Source organism: Simochromis diagramma, unplaced genomic scaffold (assembly GCF_900408965.1).
Source record: "Simochromis diagramma unplaced genomic scaffold, fSimDia1.1 OVJJ01000361.1, whole genome shotgun sequence".
Classification (NCBI taxonomy): domain Eukaryota; kingdom Metazoa; phylum Chordata; class Actinopteri; order Cichliformes; family Cichlidae; genus Simochromis; species Simochromis diagramma.
Genome location: NW_024386860.1, coordinates 11,719,327 through 11,739,566, shown reverse-complemented (window position 1 = coordinate 11,739,566; position 20,240 = coordinate 11,719,327). Strand labels below are relative to the sequence as shown.

Sequence of the window (20,240 nt, the reverse complement as noted above, 5' to 3'; positions counted from 1 at the left end):
GTTGGCTGTAGAATACTTTGGTATACAGAGTTCATAGTCGATTAATGACTGCCCAGATCCTGTGACAGCAAAACAAGTCCAAATCATCATCCCTCCAGCACAGTGCTTAGTAGTTGGTATGATGTGTGATGTGCTGATAATCTAATGTGGTGCTGTTCATTAGGGCCAGATATCTCCACTTTGGTTTCATTCATATGTCCAAAGGACATTGAGGAATTTTGTAGAGATCCAGTTTTGTAGAGATCAAATTCTGCAAAATTAAGTTGTTAATTTTGAAAACAAGTGAAAAAATTACTTGTTTTCAAACAAGTTAATACTTGTTCAGTCTTTTTCTTGTCATACTGACATGAGCTTTAACATTTAACATCTTAACTGAGACCCGTAGTCTCACTCTAAGATGTAGCTCTTGGGTTTTCTTGGGAGTTTCTCTAAGCACCGACCTCAAAGTGAATTTGCTGGGACGTCCACTCCTCGAAAGAATGTAGATTACACCTAAATGCTCCAGATGAGCAAACTGCCAAAACCTCTGCTTTATTAAGGGTGGTCATGCTTGCTGATGATCAGTTAATCAAGTGCATTTAATTAGCACTGAGTGGCTGTTGTGTACCCTTCTAATTTCTGTGGAGGTAGTAAGGGTTTACTTAGTTTTTCACATGACTGTAAAGTATGGTATATGAATTGTAATCAAGCCTTATTTACACAGTGCAACAGCTGGATTCTTATCAGTTTGTTATCCCTTCTACAGGAATTTTTCACAGAAGATCTGTGGCACACATTACCCAGCAGCTGGCAGCCTGTGTTGCAGGACCTGTCATATCCACAGATTGCAGACCTATTGCTGGATGCCACTCATGAAGACAGGAGGTACTACTGGATTGTTATTAGGCCCTTTATATATCCTTAAAGCAAGGTTGCAGATATCCAAATCAAACTCAAAAAAACTAAAGAACCAAAAGCAAAGTTGATTTTAGCAAAGCCCAGAAGGTTTGGTTGCCTTGTTTTACAAAATTGAATTAATTCATACATTCATTTGTTTATTTAGGCAAAGTAAGCATAAATTAGACATCCTGTGCTCTTCATATAATATCATATCAATAAAAACATCCCCTTATTAGGTAATTAATTGCCTAAAAACTTTCTCATTACAGATATCCTTCAGTGTGGCCGCTGACTCTCTTGGCTTTCCGTGCCACAGCCCATGCTCTGGCATTTCCTAGGGAGAGCAGGAGTGAGGGATGCAGAGTAGGTGGGTCAGTGAAGCCAAAGGAGTTCCTGGAAAATCACAGTCAGAGCTCCCTCCTGGGTCACATTTTCAGGAAGCATGTTAAACCCAAGAAACAGCATGAGATTCGCAAGCTCGGCACAGTATGTATGCTTACAGGTGGCTGCTTTAGCACGTCTTGGCTTTTCTGCTTAGAATGTTTTTAATATATATTTTTATATTTGCAGCTGGTTAAGCAACTTTGTGAGCAGACTGATTGCAACAGAGTGGTCGATGTGGGCTCTGGGCAGGTATCACTCATAGTCGCATGATTTTAACACATAAGCACATCAATACATTTTTTAAGGTAGCACTTTAATGTTAATGGGAATGGAATTAGATTTCATGCTTCTGTAGTAAAAGTCTATAAAATCAATTTTCATGCAAATTTTTAAGAGTTGAAATCAAAAATGAAGCAGTAAATCTTGCCACAGTAAATCCTGAGTCCCATTTTTGCCTAACCAGGGTCACCTGACTCGTTTCCTGTCCTTTGGACTTGGACTTTCTGTGACTGCTATTGAAGCTGATCCAACCCTGGTTACTATGGCATCCAAGTTTGATGGACAGTTGGTGTGGGCCTTGGAGAAGGAGAAGCAGAAAAAGGTTAGTGATTTTCTAATATTATTGCACACCTATAAGTTTCTAAATAAAGTTTGGATCTCAGAGAACTCTAAATGTCCTGTAAAGTTAATAGGATACTTAAGTATTTTGTGTAATGCTCTACCATTGACTCTTCCTTATTAATTATTATTTACTATTTTCAAACATAGTTTTTCCATGTTTTTCCTCTTTATAAAAAGCTTGTTGTCAAGAAGAGCATTCTGGGTCCAAAAAGTCCAAACCTATAAATAAGAACTGAACTGTGTTGAGTTGACAAAGCAGTGTGAGTTAAAGTCTGCATCCTCCGTGATGTCTGTTCAAAGGCAAGATTAAGCCTGACACTTCCATTTTTGCCACTTGGGGGCAGCAAATACAAAGTGTAAACACTGGCATATCACCCTTCTGGATAATTTGTTGACCCTCTTAGCAAACGGTGGGCTTTTCCACCTTTAGCAGACGCAGGGCAACATTGCCATTCACCTGGAATTTGTTTATTTCTACCTGATAAATGTAAGCACAGTTATTCACTCTTTAAAGTTGTAGTTTCCTCTCTATCAACTCTTGGAAAAATATGAGCTTCTTTACCTGTTAGATACCCCTCTTCACTAGCTAGTCTCAAACAGTAGTGGTTTCTGCTTTTTCACTGAAAAGTAAGACTGGATAAAAACACAGTTAATGATCAAGCTTTAAGTTTGAAATGTTGACCTCAGATTTGCGTAAACGTTCTTTAAAGCCTAGGGGAATAACATAGTGATGATTTAGTGATTTACCAATCAGTGACAGTTTTAATTATGATTATATTTAATGAATCCATTGTATAGACATTTTACCTCCTACTATAGTGCATATCAACAGAAATATTAATGAACATCTTTTGCTTCCTAGAACTGCTCCTCTCACATTCCAGCACAAAATTTTCCTCGCCACATCGCCGGTTGGGTAAACCCGAAGGCATCGTGGGAGGCTTTCATCAGACAGCTAAAAGCTGCAGATCATGTCAGCGAAGGTCCCCCAACTCCATCTGGACCCAGCAAAAAGAAACTGCGAGGCTCTGTGCAACAGGGAGGCCTCCATGTAGTTCAGACTTCTTATGCTCGTTCTGATTCTAACTCTCAAGAGTCTGAACTGTCAAAACAACAAAAGTCAAAAAAGATGTCCGGAGTGGAATTCGTTGACGAAAACTGCTGCTCATGCATCCACTCTGACAGTCACGAGGGGGTATACTCTGAGGAAGACAGCCTGCAAGGCTATCCAAACTTTGTCCTGACTGGTCTCCATGCCTGCGGTGACCTCAGTGCCACCCTCCTCCGCCATTTTGTCAAATGCCCGCATGTGCGCGGCATCACCTCAGTGGCATGCTGTTACATGAAAATCACAACCAAAGAAAACCCCACCCCTCCAGGACTGGTCATACCGCCTGCTCCACCAACACCGGATCAAGAGTCAGTTCAGTCAGAGTTTGGCTACCCGATGAGCTCCTGGGTGTCAGGGCTGTCGGGACATCAGTTGTCCTATAAGGCCCGAGAGGGGGCGTGTCATGCTGTTGAGGACTATGTGCGGCGACTCAGGGAAGAAAGCGAGTTGCTCAGGTCGCACTGTTACAGAGCGATGCTTGAGACCTTCATCAGAGACACAAGGCCAGATCTGCGCAGGGCAGGAATCCAGACCATCAAGAAATCCCACCTATTACCTTTTATAGAGTGAGTAAAAATTGCATCCATCAGGTATTTACACAGGTCTTTCATTTCAGCTGATATGGTTTGTCAGTTGTCTGAAAATGCAGCAATAATTGGTACAACAGGAGGAGGGTCACTAAATTCATAATAACAGTGCATGCCCATGTTATAGTATTGTTTGGCCTTTCAGTGCGTAAATGCAAAAATGTGGTCATTTTTGCCCAATGCTAGGTGGTTGCTAGGCAACATGATTATAATGTTTTACTATATGAAGTGTAAATCCACTTTTGTGGATATAAATAAGATGTTATAGTCATGAAATGTAAGTAATACATTGTGCTCATATCATATATTATACAGGCCATGAATTGGTAATTTAGCCCTGTTTGCTCAGTAGTTGCTAGGCAACTGGATGATATCATAATATGTGATATAGATAAAAACCTCTTAAGAGGCACATGTGTTTGGTTGCTCTGCCCCTGGAGGAGTACTGGACAAAGACAGGCAGAGATTTGGTGTCATTTCTGCATGTATAATTTGCGTTCTGTAAGAATCATTTTAGTTTCTGACTAAAGTATCCTGTCCTGTTTTGTCTACATGTGTTATCCCTCCCAGATATGCTCGTTTGGGTCTGGCTCGGGTCGGACTGCCTCCTGAGTTGCCCCTGGACCTGGGGCGAGTGGAGGCCATGTTGAAGGAACAGGGCAGGGTGGTGGTGTACTTCAGCTTGTCCCTGCTGCTGGCCCCTGTGGTGGAGACAATGGTGCTGCTGGATAGGATGATCTACCTCCAAGAGAATGGTTGGACAGTTGATGCTGTCACATGACTTGAATATTATGATTGCGTGGTGTAGCCATTTATCTCAAACCTCTACTGTCTCTCTACAGGTGTGAACAGTCAGCTTGTTCCTCTCTTCAACCCAAACTTCTCTCCAAGAAACTTTGTGCTGGTGGCTCTGAAGGATTTTGGACAATGACAACAAAAGGGGAATTCCCACTTAACCACTCTTTGTTTTTAGGAATTTTAAATATTGAATATTAAGAAAGGTTTTAAGCTTTTATTCCATCTGAACATCATGATCCTGACGCATACATGTACCACTGTTTATCACTTAAAGCCTCTATGACAGCTTAGAGACATGCATGTGTTAGGTATCAATTTTCTCTGTATACAGACATTGTGTTTGTGGTTTGTTTTTATTTATTTTATTTCTTGCGCCATTTTTAGTAAAGGAGAAAGGGAACATCATATTTTACTTTGTGTAAACAATATATCCATCCATCTTCTTGTGCTTATCTAATCCAGGGTCATGGGGATTAAGGATAGATGTGGGCATCGTCATCACCAAGAAATGTTAAATCCTAAAAATTGTGCCAATAAGCTGCTTTAGAGCAGGTTATGTTCAGGATAAAAGATCAACAGGTTGCAAAATCACCTCTTACCATCTCAAAAATAGAGTCACCATTCTTGGAAGATCACTTTGATCTTGGTGACCAAATAGTAACATGACCTAAACACTTTTACAACCATATAAAGCAGGGACACTAAACGGATTTTACATTGTGGGAAACATACAGCCCACTTTGATCTGAATTAGGCCGAACCAAAGAAACTCTTCTTGCTTTAAGTATAAAGAAGTTAAACATAATGCATTTAATCCCTGCAAAAATTGTAATATTAAAAAAAGAGCAATTTCAGCAGTATATCTCAGTTTTTCTACATGACAAAAGAAATGCGCCTATAAATCAAAAACAAATCTGTCACGTTTGTAAAGTGTTTAAAAATACAGAAAAAGTTGTAATAGCTCAATGCTAAGAAATGTTGGGTTTTTTCTAGACAGTGAAAAAATAGAAATTTTTCTCATATTTATTATTTATTTATTATGTAATTACTTTGGTGTATTAGTAGTAGTGGGAGAGGGCTTTATGAGTTATGTTGTAAAGCTTGTGAAAATACAGTAAAAACTTCAAAGTTTATGTCCTTCTTAATATTTCCAGTGGGCTTGATCAAGTCTTTACCAGGCCAATTCTGGCCACTGAACGTCTAAGAAATATAGACATTTTTTGGAACAACTTTGTTGATTTTTTTACCTCCTGCAAGCAATTTTAAAACAATTTTGTTTTTCTGTAGAAGTTAATATACAAAAAAAAAATACCTGCAATACCTGTTCTTACTTGTTAACTTTACATTAGATTTGCACTAAATTATAATTTAATTTATATTTATTAATTCTATATGTATTCTTTACTTTTGCTCAGTGCTGAAAGTTTGAAACTGTCTTACACAAATATAACCATTAATTTAATGGAATAAGCAGGTCTAATCTGTCAGATTCTCCCGTGTCTTAATCGTAGCGCTGATACTCTATTCGCGCCCTTGGCGTTATCAGCACCTGCAAAGGGAGTTGTTGTCTTCAACTATTGAGGCTGAAATAAGTTCATGTAGTTCTAGAGGGGTCTCACTCTCTCTTAATCGCCGCCTGATTGTCTTCAACTTACTCACAATGGCTTAACTGTGTGTGTGGAACAAAGCACGAAACATATGTGATGCTATCCTACAGTGGGGCAAAAAAGTATTTAGTCAGCCACCGATTGTGCAAGTTCCCCCACTTAAAATGATGACAGAGGTCAGTAATTTGCACCAGAGGTACACTTCAACTGTGAGAGACAGAATGTGAAAAAAAAATCCATGAATCCACATGGTAGGATTTGTAAAGAATTTATTCGTAAATCAGGGTGGAAAATAAGTATTTGGTCAATAACAAAAATACAACTCAATACTTTGTAACATAACCTTTGTTGGCAATAACAGAGGTCAAACGTTTACTATAGGTCTTTACCAGGTTTGCACACACAGTAGCTGGTATTTTGGCCCATTCCTCCATGCAGATCTTCTCGAGAGCAGTGATGTTTTGGGGCTGTCGCCGAGCAACACGGACTTTCAACTCCCGCCACAGATTTTCTATGGGGTTGAGGTCTGGAGACTGGCTAGGCCACTCCAGGACTTTCAAATGCTTCTTACGGAGCCACTCCTTTGTTGCCCGGGTGGTGTGTTTTGAATCATTGTCATGTTGGAAGACCCAGCCTCGTTTCATCTTCAAAGTTCTCACTGATGGAAGGAGGTTTTGGCTCAAAATCTCACGATACATGGCCCCATTCATTCTGTCCTTAACACGGATCAGTCGTCCTGTCCCCTTGGCAGAAAAACAGCCCCATAGCATGATGTTTCCACCCCCATGCTTCACAGTAGGTATGGTGTTCTTGGGATGCAACTCAGAATTCTTCTTCCTCCAAACACGACGAGTTGAGTTTATACCAAAAAGTTCTACTTTGGTTTCATCTGACCACATGACATTCTCCCAATCCTCTGCTGTATCATCCATGTGCTCTCTGGCAAACTTCAGACGGGCCTGGACATGCACTGGCTTCAGCAGCGGAACACGTCTGGCACTGCGGGATTTGATTCCCTGCCGTTGTAGTGTGTTACTGATGGTGACCTTTGTTACTTTGCTCCCAGCTCTCTGCAGGTCATTCACCAGGTCCCCCCGTGTGGTTCTGGGATCTTTGCTCACCGTTCTCATGATCATTTTGACCCCACGGGATGAGATCTTGCGTGGAGCCCCAGATCGAGGGAGATTATCAGTGGTCTTGTATGTCTTCCATTTTCTGATGATTGCTCCCACAGTTGATTTTTTCACACCAAGCTGCTTGCCTATTGTAGATTCACTCTTCCCAGTCTGGTGCAGGTCTACAATACTTTTCCTGGTGTCCTTCGAAAGCTCTTTGGTCTTGGCCATGGCGGAGTTTGGAGTCTGACTGTTTGAGGCTGTGGACAGGTGTCTTTTATACAGATGATGAGTTCAAACAGGTGCCATTCATACAGGTAACGAGTGGGGGACAGAAAAGCTTCTTACAGAAGACGTTACAGGTCTGTGAGAGCCAGGGATTTTCCTTGTTTGAGGTGACCAAATACTTATTTTCCACCCTAATTTACAAATAAATTCTTTACAAATCCTACCATGTGAATTCATGGATTTTTTTTTCACATTCTGTCTCTCACAGTTGAAGTGTACCTCTGGTGCAAATTACTGACCTCTGTCATCATTTTAAGTGGGGGAACTTGCACAATCGGTGGCTGACTAAATACTTTTTTGCCCCACTGTATATGTATGTAACTAAGTGACAAAAAAGTAATATTACTATTACTAAAGTGATCATTTCAGAAAATGAAGAAATTTCCACACTGGCCATTGAGTTGGCAGCAAGTTGCCTCTCCCACTCATGTTCTACCACTTTGTAAAGCTCCATAGCGGCTCTAGCATCCTCCACAGAGGAGTGGCCTTTGTTCCCAGTCTGAGGACACAAGAGAGAACATGTTAAGCATTATGTTGTTCACATTTATAAAATGAAAATGTGACTGAGCAAAAAATGAAAAATCTTAAATGTTCACGATGTTGAGTAAAACTGAAGGACGAATGAAAAAAATCAAGTGCCTTTCTTTTAATTTTAGGATCCACTTCTAATAAACTAGCTCCACTAACTGTACATATCTTCCACTTTCTACTCAACCAAACAGAGAACTCCGTCTTACCTGAATGTCACGGTTGAAGATGGCCTTCGTGAGCGTCTTCAGTGAAGTGCACTTATTCCCTTCAATGCCGGCCTTCTTTTGTTAATTTTGCCATCCTCACCCACTTGTGATTCTTTTTCACATTAAGACCATTAAAGGAACCATTACCGTATTTTTCGGACGCACTTTAAGGATTTTAAGGTGCACTTAAAATCCTTAACCCCTTTTAGCAACTGTAAATGAGGACGGAACAAATTAGTTTAATTTGACCGTATTCACTCGAAAAACTATTCACTCGTCAGGACCTGTTCATGGAAAGAAACAAAACACTATGTTGTTACCAGTGTTGGGCAAGTTACTTTGAAAAGTAATTAATTATAGTTACTAGTTACTTCTTCAAAAAAGTAAAGTAAGTAAAAGAGTTAGTAACTGAGTTACAATATTCTAAAAGTAATTAATTACTTGAATAGTAACTATTGCATTACTTTAAAAAAAACGTTCACCCTCTGGAGTCCAGGGTATAATTGGCCATTTTTAACTACTTTTGATTTTCCCTCCACATTTTACCTTTAAAAACGATTTACTTTGCCTTGTTTGGTATCGTCCTTTTCAGCACAACCTCACGTGTCTGAATTTACAATCATGTTTTCATTTTTTACATACTGTATTAACACAATTGATCTAAAATCAGACAAAAAAACATAAAATCACAGTAGAAAAAGTTATATTTTTTACTGTAACAACCACAAACATGTTTAATGAATCATATTTCATAACTTTAAATGCAAATATAAATTGTCAATTTTAAAATCATATGCACAAGTTTTACAAACAACAAAGTTATTTGCAGCCATTTACATTTTACCCTTTTTTTTTATAACCACTTCAAACTATTTACAGAACAATCAGCTGTTCTGTATTCAATAAGATGCCACACAAATTATTTGTGCCACTCCAAATATTTCTGTCCACTATAAAGGAGAACATCACAGCCTGATACCTGCAGGTCTGACAGCAGCAGGTGTATCACTCCTGTTTCTACCTGGAGACAGCAGTCTCCTCATTGTTCTGACACACAACACAAAACTATCCACAACACTACACGCTAACTACACAAGACAACACATTAACTACACACCCCAAACACGCTAAACGTCACAAATCTCTCACATCTCAAAACTCCCTCTCTCTCTCTCTTTCTGCTCTCTCTCTCTCTATCTCACTCTCTCACTCCTAAAACGTCCCCTGTTTTGTTTTTTGTTTTTTGTTTTGCTCATAAGCAGAGAGTGCTTGCTAGCGCTGTCCTTAGACAGTAAACGTGACGAAACTATTGAGGAAAAAACACACGTGTATATATAGTTTATCATGACTCTGGTTTTACGTGGCCTATCAACACAGTTTAAAAACTGGTATCTATCACCTTGTTGCTTTGTCTTTAAGTGGTCGTGTGATTGGCTTACCACGACTACTTAATTCTTCCTCAGTCAAACAGCAGCACTCATGCCATTGTTTTGCCCCCTTAGCTCCAGGTGTTGTGCTAGACAGTGATCGTGATTACCGTCCGCGGGAGCGCGCGCAGCTGCTTAAAGCTGTAGCATCCAGATTACTTACAGCTACTTCCGTGCAACTGATATAAGATGCTGAACCAGCTGAACACAGCTTCAACCGTTTGTTTGCTGAAAAATAGTAACGGACCGCATTTTCTTGTTAGTAACTGTAACGGCGTTGTTACGATATAGGAATTAGTTGGATTACTCTTTAGTTACTGAAAAAAGTAACGCCATTTTTCCCATCACTGGTTGTTATATCCTGCATACTGGAATAGGTAACTGAAATCTCTGATGATGCTTGTGTAAGCTTGACCTAGGTCAAAGCTAAGAGACAGTCTGGTACATCAGGGGAGAACAGAAACTGAAAATGGGGAAGCTCTTAGCTTGACCTTGTTCAGTGGAAAAATACCCTCTATTCAACAGTGTGAATGTAATTTTGTATTGCAATGCAGTTTAAAGTATAAATGATTGTAATCCCAATCAAATCTAGGAGGCATCCTTGCCTGACTCCCAAACCACTTCAACTGGCTTCTAAGCTTTTCCTGTGTGGCTCTGTCCTTCACCCTATATCTAAGGGAGAGACCAGCTGCCCTTCAGATCAGTCCTCATGGCCACCATAGCTGAAGATAAGAATGTCGACTCATCTGCAAATCTGCTGATTTTCAAATATGGACATATTGTCAAAGTCAGCCAATGCATATGGTGTTGGTACAGAGAGAAGTGTATACAGTATACTGAAACTAGGTGAACAAGGGAGCCTTCTCTTCCATAGGGCCACCTTAAGTGAGATAGTGTGTGACAGCTGCAACTGTATAAGTTTAGACAGGAGAGTTTGCCTTTATTCTGTGTTTTAGCAAATGAGAACCCACACGTGTAACAGCATCATGGACCGACTGGAAGTCTGTTTCTTTATTGTCTCAAGGATGGAGTAACACACAACACTACAAAACAGGACAACTGGATACCTGGTGAAAGAATTCAATTTTTTCCCTCTCCTGGAAAACAGCATGCAGAAGAAATCTTGGCAGTTAAGCTCAGTTCAGAAAAACAGAAAGCAAATAGGACATTTGAGAGGAAGCACATTCCTGCTGCTGCTTTCACTACCCACAGCTCAGAGTCACAGTGAAAGTACCCAACTGAAAATAGCATTAATCATTTTTTAGTTTGCTTTATTAGAAGTACATTAAGTGTGCTAATTAAAAATGCAATGTTGATACAATGCCAAACTGTATTATTGGAAAATTGTGCATATAATACCAAAAGTAAAACTAATTTAAAAAAGAAAAATGTTTCCCATCATTGTTGAATGGCTATTACTGCTGCAAATGTTTACATTGCGTTCACTGTAATACTTTATATTATATCCTATTTATTATATTTGATTTCAAATCAATTTTATTTATATAAAGCTTAACTTTAAGTTCAATAAGGAAGATTTGTAGTCACACATCTGTCTGCTTCCCATGTGTTGGTGGCTTATTTATGCCACATCACTTCCACTTTCCCATGCTGTCAAGCTCATTGCGACATCACTGGTGTAGTCCAATCATCTTTCCACACGTCTTCTTAAAGGCATTCAGAACTTTTCCCTGCTGATGTTTTTTAACTTGAGTATTTAATAATTGAAACTATAACCCATGTTTCCAGAACTCTGGTGTCAGTCTTCATTTTATGCGTCATGACAAAGTGATGCACTCTGGAGATTTACTGAAGTCTTTCAATACAATCGGGTCACAGGGGTAAATTCTTTCTGCGTTCTTAGTGCTGTGTTATCTCCAAAAGTCTCTCCCCTTCTCTTCCAGAACAAACTCATTTATTTTCTGTAGTTGTGTAACTCTACTCTGTCCAACAGAAACACAATGTTGTTATAATATTGTGCAGCATTCCAGCTGTCCACCGGAAGTGACAGCTGGAATCTCTCAGATTCCCCTAGGAGGAGAGATAACCTCTTAAGGATTGGCTTCAAAAAACCCTACTATGACTATCCTTTCCAGCCTTACTGACTAAAGTGCTCAAAGCTCACAGATATAACATGTGCTATCCTAAAGCTGTTTGGTTGTTTTTTTGTACAGCTTTTGTAAAATTACACATTAAGACTTTTTTTTTTTTTACTTCACTTCAGTCTTATATACTACACATATCATTCATACCGATTGTGTTTTTCTTTTCAAAATACACATTCTGTAATGTCAGTACATTGTTTTATCATGTAACTATAATCTGACACAATCACAGGCCAACAAAACACAGTGTTAGCTTCAACCACTTGCATAACCACCTTTAGCAGCAATAACTGGAAGTACTGGTTTTCTGTATGGCTTTATCCAGCTCCAACATCATTGTAGAGGAATTTTGTCCTGCTGTTCTTTACAACATTTATTTGTTTCACTGAGGTTTATTCATTCTAGGTTCTGCCACAGCATTTCATTTAGGTTCAGGTCTAAACTTTGACTTAACCACAATTCCAACTATTTGATTTTTTTTTTTTTTATCTTTTTTTCTTTTTAAAAACATTCTGTTGTAGATTTCATATTCAAAACAAGTAGAGAGACAAGTGATGGAGCCACCAAACAGCAAGAAAAATAGAAAAAAAAACCACATGACAGGAATTAATGTTGTGAAGGAGGGCAAGCATAGTTTTTATGTGGCAGACGAGGGCAGGTATGAGGTGTTTTCGTTGATATGCAATGATTTTCTCCAAATATGGCACTGGCCAAACATCTCTACTTTGGTCTCGTCTGTCTAAAATACATTGTTCCAGAGGTCTCATGGCGTTCTAAGTTGCAGCTTTGCAAACCAAAACTGTGCTGCCATATTTCAGAGAGAAACAGTCTTTTTCTGGCAACTCTACCAAACAACCCATAATTGTTCAGTCTTTTTCTGATTGTGCTGTCGTGAACATTAAGCATGTCTCCTAAAACCTGTCTGAGATGTAGCTCTTGAGTTTTTTGCCGCTTCTTTGAGCACTGCACAACTTGACCTATGTTTTGAATTCTCCTGGGAAGACTGAAAACTGTCATGAAGGTTTTGGTGAACAAAATCTTGTTCTTCTGAACAATCTGCAGAACGATGAACCTTATAACACTTTCGAGGTTTATGCAATTCAAGGTCGTTGTTGAGGTTTTTCCTCCTTGGCACTGCAACACAAACATCAATGCTCCAGACTCGCAAACTATCAAAGCACTGCTTTTATATGTCTTGATGGATGCTTAATTATCAAATATGTTATTTTCATTCAGTACTTTAAGAAGCTTTGTCCCACCAAACCTGTCATGGAAGTTAAAGCTATAATTTGTGAGGGTGTGTGTGAAACGGCAAATATGATCACCTATGTGGTTTATTTTGTTTTGTTTTTGTTATAACAGAATTATATTCGTTCCATCAAAATCATTTTTTCACATAATAATTTTTTGCACTGATCTCGTTTTTTGGTTCATATTGCAAGAGACAATCGACTAATTCTCTTAACGGTAAAGCAGCGTGCAGCTGTTTTTGTAAAGTATGTCAACAGTTATTATATGTTGCGTGTATGTATATTTCATCTCAAAATCTAATTTATTACAGCATTTTTATGCAGCACATTCTCAGACCCCCAAGAGACAAATAAAGCACACAATCATAACCACATGTTGTTCTTCTATAGCTCTTAATCTCTACGATGTAAGACTGCTGCTCTGAGACCAGTTTGGTTCTCATTTTGTGTTGAAGTTTCACATGTGGTCTTGGCATTGCTCCTAAATCAGTTTTGTTTGTAGAAACTCCATTGGTGGAGTCGTACAGATCCATGATCTGTGCTTAGCACAATGAGATCGAGAGGCAAACCACATATAATTCATTCATTATTTATACCCTTTTACTTATGGGCTAAATTGGACCGCAATGACATTTTTAGTGCATGTGGTTGTGCTCATAAAATGGAAAGTATAGAGAGTTCTATTAAGTGCAACAAAATATATTATAAACATATTCATTACAAGTACACTTCTCTTTTGGTAAAACCTAAAGGTAACTACAAAAACTGTAATAATTTAAAGTTACATTTAAATTAACAATTAGTGCATTGACAGAGCATATACTTGAAACAAGTTTAAGCCCAAGTTCCACTGAGTCTTCAGTCTCAGGATCATTAGAAGAGCTTTTATCAATATTATAATATTTATTAAATATTTGTTTGAGGTTTTACCCTAATCCTCTTATTAATCCAGTGTCATAGCACCTCTTTTGATCAGCAACAGCACTGATTTATTATAAAACACACAGTAGAAAACATTTCAGAGACTCGTTACATCAACATGATTTTAAAAAAAGACACACCGACCAGATTTAAATACACAACTATATAAACTCTGAGAGTTTTAATAAATTCACATTTATGTTATCAATCAGTACAAAGGTGAAAGAGTTGCTGTAATGACAAAAAAATGATATTAACTGGGTTGAGAGGACGATATTTTCTACTGAACACAGTCAAGCTAAGATCTTCAATTCCAATTCCTGTGTTAGAAACAAGCTGAGAGTGACCGTCTATTTTTGTAAGTAGTAATGACCGCACATCATCAGTCGAGTCACATAGTAAACAAACTCCTCAAAGTTCACACAGTCGTGTGGGGTTTTCATCCAGCTCCCTCAAGATGTTGTCACGTTTTGTCTTATCCTTGCAGTTCTGAAAAACAATGGTGGAACAATGAAGACTCAAGGACTGATAAGTATATTTTTCACATCATGACTAGATTTGGATTTATGGTGGATATACAAAGAGAATGAGTTGTACCTGCAGCCAATTAACCAGCTCTGCTCTCAGGGTTCTCTTCAGATCTTCTTTCATCATTGTTTTTGCTCCATGTGCATTTCTGTTTAAATATGTCAAGAACTTCTTCCATTGCCTCTTCCAGTTTGCTCATTTGTGTATCCATGGCAAATGTCCTACTGAGAAAGTCCAAGGGAAGTGAGATTAGACACATTTGAATGTGCCTGTGTTTAAATTCATCCACTGAACACTGAAAGTTTTACAATGCCTGAAGTATCACTTCTATTTGTAACTGAATACAAAAATGATTTACATTAAACTCCATTTATGCCATATTTTTTTCAAAGGATATCCACACAGCACATAAATAATATTATATATTCAACAATATTGTGAAAACAAAAAAAATAAGAAATGCAAAACACAAGGAGAGTGAACGATAGTTTCAGTATTAACATTTACACCTAAGCACGAGTCTGTAATTTTGTTCTGAATATTGTTGAAGGTAAACTTTTCTTCACATTGAATTTATTTTACTGGCTGAATAGACAAATAACCCTCATCCCCAGTGATAAGCATTTCTGGACATGATTAAATGTTAACTTTTAAAACTTTTAATTAGTAATCTGGTGATCTAAAGTGTCATATATTATCTCAAAATGATGTACTCACCTCTGCAAAGATGTTGAGGAAAATCTGAGGATTTGAAGATATAATGTTCAAGGGCATCTCACCGTTTTTATAGAGGGAGATAAGAATGAGGGCCGTCCTTTTGGGTGTTGCTCCAAGTGTCATCATCATCATCATCAGATGTAAGTGTCATATTTCAAATGCAAAGTTAAATTTATTCATATAACACATTTAAAACAAGGGCTGTTGCCCAAAGCGCTGTACATCTAAAATAATCAAGTAATAATAATTAGGATTATTAGGACTTTACTTAAACGTACTTATTGATAATTTGAATTGACGTCTAAGCCAGATTGATAAAGGAATAATTCAACAATAATAAAATATTTTTTGTTTATACTTTGTTTATACTTTATTAGTCTTTTATTTATCTTTTACTTATAAATAAGTAAAGAAATACCATGTTGCAGTGATGTGCAGTGACTTTTATTAAAACTCAAGCAGAGACGATCTATTTTCAAACACACACAAAAAAAAATCTCGGTAAAAATAAAAGTGTATTATAGGAAAATTGTGCATAAAATATAAAAATATATTTTTTATAATAATTCTTTATATTATATTCTATACATTATATTCAATTTCAATTCAGTTTTATTTATATAGAGCCAAATCACAATAGTGGCTAAATATTGTAAGGTAAAGAGCTTACAATAAGAGGGAGAAACCCTAACAATCAGATGACAGTGGGAAGGGAAAAACCTTTTAATTGGAAGAAATCTCCAACAGGACAAGTCTCAGGTTAGGTGCAGCCATCTACTGTTTGGGACTATGTGGGAGTTGGGGGAGAGAGACAAGCCAAATACATGATGTGGAAGGGTTGGTGGAAGAGAGCCAAAGGTCTATAATAACTCATAATTCAATACAGAGTAGTGTATATACACATAATGTGTGAAAGAAGAGGAAATGTTCAGTGGACCATAGTAAACCCCCAGCAGCCAAAGTCTATTGCAGCATTACTAAGGGTTATGTTGCAATCGCAACTTTACTCTAAACAGGATCATCTGACCCACTTCCTGCTCTTTCTTTCCCATTCTTTATAAATAAGTTCCATTTATTACTTATTACATCCCTCTGAAAAACCCCTCAAGTTGCTCTTACAACCAAATTTCCCTTTGTGGGAAATTTGGTTGTAACAGCAGCCAAAAAGACACATATACAAACAAACAGTACACAGGACACGGAACAGAAACATACACTATTTTTCTTACATATTTACATACAGTGGGGCAAAAAAGTATTTAGTCAGCCACCGATTGTGCAAGTTCCCCCACTTAAAATGATGACAGAGGTCAGTAATTTGCACCAGAGGTACACTTCAACTGTGAGAGACAGAATGTGAAAAAAAAATCCATGAATCCACATGGTAGGATTTGTAAAGAATTTATTCGTAAATCAGGGTGGAAAATAAGTATTTGGTCAATAACAAAAATACAACTCAATACTTTGTAACATAACCTTTGTTGGCAATAACAGAGGTCAAACGTTTACTATGGGTCTTTACCAGGTTTGCACACACAGTAGCTGGTATTTTGGCCCATTCCTCCATGCAGATCTTCTCGAGAGCAGTGATGTTTTTGGGGCTGTCGCCGAGCAACACGGACTTTCAACTCCCGCCACAGATTTTCTATGGGGTTGAGGTCTGGAGACTGGCTAGGCCACTCCAGGACTTTCAAATGCTTCTTACGGAGCCACTCCTTTGTTGCCCGGGCGGTGTGTTTTGGATCATTGTCATGTTGGAAGACCCAGCCTCGTTTCATCTTCAAAGTTCTCACTGATGGAAGGAGGTTTTGGCTCAAAATCTCACGATACATGGCCCCATTCATTCTGTCCTTAACACGGATCAGTCGTCCTGTCCCCTTGGCAGAAAAAACAGCCCCATAGCATGATGTTTCCACCCCCATGCTTCACAGTAGGTATGGTGTTCTTGGGATGCAACTCAGTATTCTTCGTCCTCCAAACACGACGAGTTGAGTTTATACCAAAAAGTTCTACTTTGGTTTCATCTGACCACATGACATTCTCCCAATCCTCTGCTGTATCATCCATGTGCTCTCTGGCAAACTTCAGACGGGCCTGGACATGCACTGGCTTCAGCAGCGGAACACGTCTGGCACTGCGGGATTTGATTCCCTGCCGTTGTAGTGTGTTACTGATGGTGACCTTTGTTACTTTGGTCCCAGCTCTCTGCAGGTCATTCACCAGGTCCCCCCGTGTGGTTCTGGGATCTTTGCTCACCGTTCTCATGATCATTTTGACCCCACGGGATGAGATCTTGCGTGGAGCCCCAGATCGAGGGAGATTATCAGTGGTCTTGTACGTCTTCCATTTTCTGATGATTGCTCCCACAGTTGATTTTTTCACACCAAGCTGCTTGCCTATTGTAGATTCACTCTTCCCAGTCTGGTGCAGGTCTACAATACTTTTCCTGGTGTCCTTCGAAAGCTCTTTGGTCTTGGCCATGGCGGAGTTTGGAGTCTGACTGTTTGAGGCTGTGGACAGGTGTCTTTTATACAGATGATGAGTTCAAACAGGTGCCATTCATACAGGTAACGAGTGGGGGACGGAAAAGCTTCTTACAGAAGACGTTACAGGTCTGTGAGAGCCAGAGATTTTCCTTGTTTGAGGTGACCAAATACTTATTTTCCACCCTGATTTACGAATAAATTCTTTACAAATCCTACCATGTGAATTCATGGATTTTTTTTTTCACATTCTGTCTCTCACAGTTGAAGTGTACCTCTGGTGCAAATTACTGACCTCTGTCATCATTTTAAGTGGGGGAACTTGCACAATCGGTGGCTGACTAAATACTTTTTTGCCCCACTGTATGGACAATGGTTACTATAAACAGAGTACTGTACAGTACAGTTATTAAATTAAATAAAAATAACTACAGATAAGAGGCAAAGCAGGTTGTAGTGCGAATCGGTTAATTAACTTATTGCAGTTACAGCGCAGATGTAAACATCTATGTTTGTTGGGAGCAGTTGTGATTGTACAGTCTGACAGTTGCAGGGAAGAAGGACCTGCGGAAACGCTCCTTCATGCATCTAGGATGCAGCAGTCTGCCACTGAAGGAGCTCTGCAGTTCAGCAACATTTACATGCATGGGGTGGGAGACTCTGTCCATCAGAGATGTTATTTTGGCCAGAGTCCTTCTGTCTCCCACCACCTGCACTGGGTCAAGGGTGCATCCCAGAACAGAACTGGCCTTCCTGATGAGTTTATCCAACCTCTTCCTCTCAGCTGCCTATAAACCGCTGCTCCAACATACAACACTGTAAAAAATGACAGATGCCACCACAGAGTCATAGAAGGTCTTTAAAAGCGCTCCCTGTACTCCAAATGACCTCAGCCGCCTCAGCAGGTAGAGTCTGCTCTGACCCTTCCTGTAAAGAGCATCAGTGTTGTGGCTCAGTCCAGTTTATTATTCAGGTGAACACCCAGGTACCTATAAGAGTCCACTATCTCAATGTCCACTCCCTGGATGTTCACCGGTGTCAGTGTGGTGGGTCTGCGTCTCCAGAAGTTATCCACCAACTCCTTAGTTTTCCCGGTGTTGATCAGCAGGTGGTTCTGCTGACACCAGTCAACAGCGTCCAGAGTCCACTGTCTGTACTCTGAGTCGTCCTCACCTGTGATGAGGCCAACTATGGCAGAGTCGTCAGAGAACTTCTGTAGGTGGCAGCGTGGGGAGTTGATGGAGAAGTCTGCAGTGTAGAGGGTGAAGAGGAACGGTGCCAGCACAGTTCCCTGTGGGGCCCCCGTACTGCAGACCAGCGTGTCAGAGACACAGCCCTGTGACCTCACATACTGTGGACGTTCTGTGAGGTAGTCCAGTATCCACTGGGACATGTGGTGGTCCACTCCCGATAGCTCCAGCTTGTCTCTCAGAAGTCGTGGCTGGATGGTGTTAAAAGCACTGGAGAAATCAAAGAACATGATCCTCACAGTGCTTCCAGGCTTCTCCAGGTGAGTCAGAGCTCGGTGCAGGAGGTAGATGATGGCGTCCTCCACCCCAATGCCAGGCTGGTAAGCAAACTGCAGCGGATCCAATGAAGACTTCACCAGGGGGCGCAGATGGTTTAGAACCAACATCTCGAGGGTCTTCATCAGATGCGATGTCAGGGCTACCGGCCTGTAGCTGCTGAGGTCCTTGGTATGGGAGGTCTTTGGTACCGGTACCACACAGGAGGTCTTCCACAGCTGTGGTACTTTCCCCAGTGACAGGCTCAGGTTGAACAGATAACCTAGGATGCCACACAGTTCATCTGCGCAGCATCCCAGGAGCCTGGAGCTGATGCCATCTGGACCTGCAGCCTACCGCACCTTGATCTTGCGAAGCTCGTTCCTCACTTGAAGTGCTGAGATAGAAAGAGTGGATTTTGGGGGAGGGGTGTGTATGTTGGAGTCCACAGAAGCCGGGGGTGGGTGTAATGACTGGGAGCTGGGAGGTGTGAAGCTGAGAGGTGTGAAGTCCTGAGATGAAGGACAGTTGGTCCCTGAAGATGAAGGAGATTGCAGCAGGGGGGACGATGCTGTGGGAGGGGTGGTTGATCAAACCTATTAAAATATTTATTTAGGTCATTCACCCACCCCAAGTCTCCTGAAGCCTGGGGGGTTGGATTTTGTCCTGAGATTGTCTTCAGGCTGTTCCAAACCCCTACTTTAATATACTTGCATTATCTATTAGAAAGGCCATTTCATTCAGAGCAGTCTGTCTCTCTCTATCATCAGCTTTCCTTGCTAATGTACTGAAAAAGTTATTAACTAGTTTTTCACACTCTGTCTTCTCTCTATCATACAGGTTAGCCCTTTCAGGTTACCAGAACACACTGCTTTTCAGTAAAAGCTGCTGCTAAATCAAAATATGAAGGTAAACTGTTCCATTTTTACTTTCTCACTCTCTATGGGAGAGAAAGCGGTGAAAGGGGCATGAAAGGGCATGAATAGCAGCCTTTACTGGCAGGAAGCAAAATTTTAAATTCAGTCCACAATTAGTATCACAAACAGTCACAAACAAACAGAGAAAGGAAAAGACTAGAATATGTAAATTAGAAATAAGTAATTTATTAGTCCATCACCTAATAAAAGGTTTATGTCAAACCTGCCCTAAACTAACATAATTGGTCATTATCAATAAT

The 20,240-nt window shown here is 39.7% G+C and overlaps 1 protein-coding gene and 1 long non-coding RNA gene across 3 annotated transcripts in view; one reads left to right on the top strand and one right to left on the bottom strand.

Moving 5' to 3' along the window:
* rrnad1 (ribosomal RNA adenine dimethylase domain containing 1) overlaps nucleotides 1–20,240 on the top strand; it is a 36,538-nt gene that overhangs the window by 809 nt on the left and 15,489 nt on the right. Inside the window, exons 2-8 of one of the 2 annotated variants that reach the window (XM_040030555.1) lie at nucleotides 746–864; nucleotides 1,149–1,365; nucleotides 1,450–1,512; nucleotides 1,727–1,864; nucleotides 2,747–3,561; nucleotides 4,153–4,337; nucleotides 4,425–5,731. In XM_040030555.1, coding sequence (XP_039886489.1) covers nucleotides 746–864; nucleotides 1,149–1,365; nucleotides 1,450–1,512; nucleotides 1,727–1,864; nucleotides 2,747–3,561; nucleotides 4,153–4,337; nucleotides 4,425–4,513 — 1,626 coding nt within the window. In that variant the 3' untranslated portion in view covers nucleotides 4,514–5,731. Of the gene's footprint in view, nucleotides 1–745; nucleotides 865–1,148; nucleotides 1,366–1,449; nucleotides 1,513–1,726; nucleotides 1,865–2,746; nucleotides 3,586–4,152; nucleotides 4,338–4,424; nucleotides 5,732–20,240 lie in introns of those variants that run through there. The other variant, XM_040030556.1, reaches the window with a different exon arrangement.
* On the bottom strand, nucleotides 13,798–15,262 carry LOC120732758. The gene is made up of 3 exons (XR_005695673.1): nucleotides 15,076–15,262; nucleotides 14,428–14,582; nucleotides 13,798–14,319 (listed from the first exon to the last, which is right to left on the bottom strand). It is a non-coding gene; the product is annotated as an uncharacterized LOC120732758 (long non-coding RNA).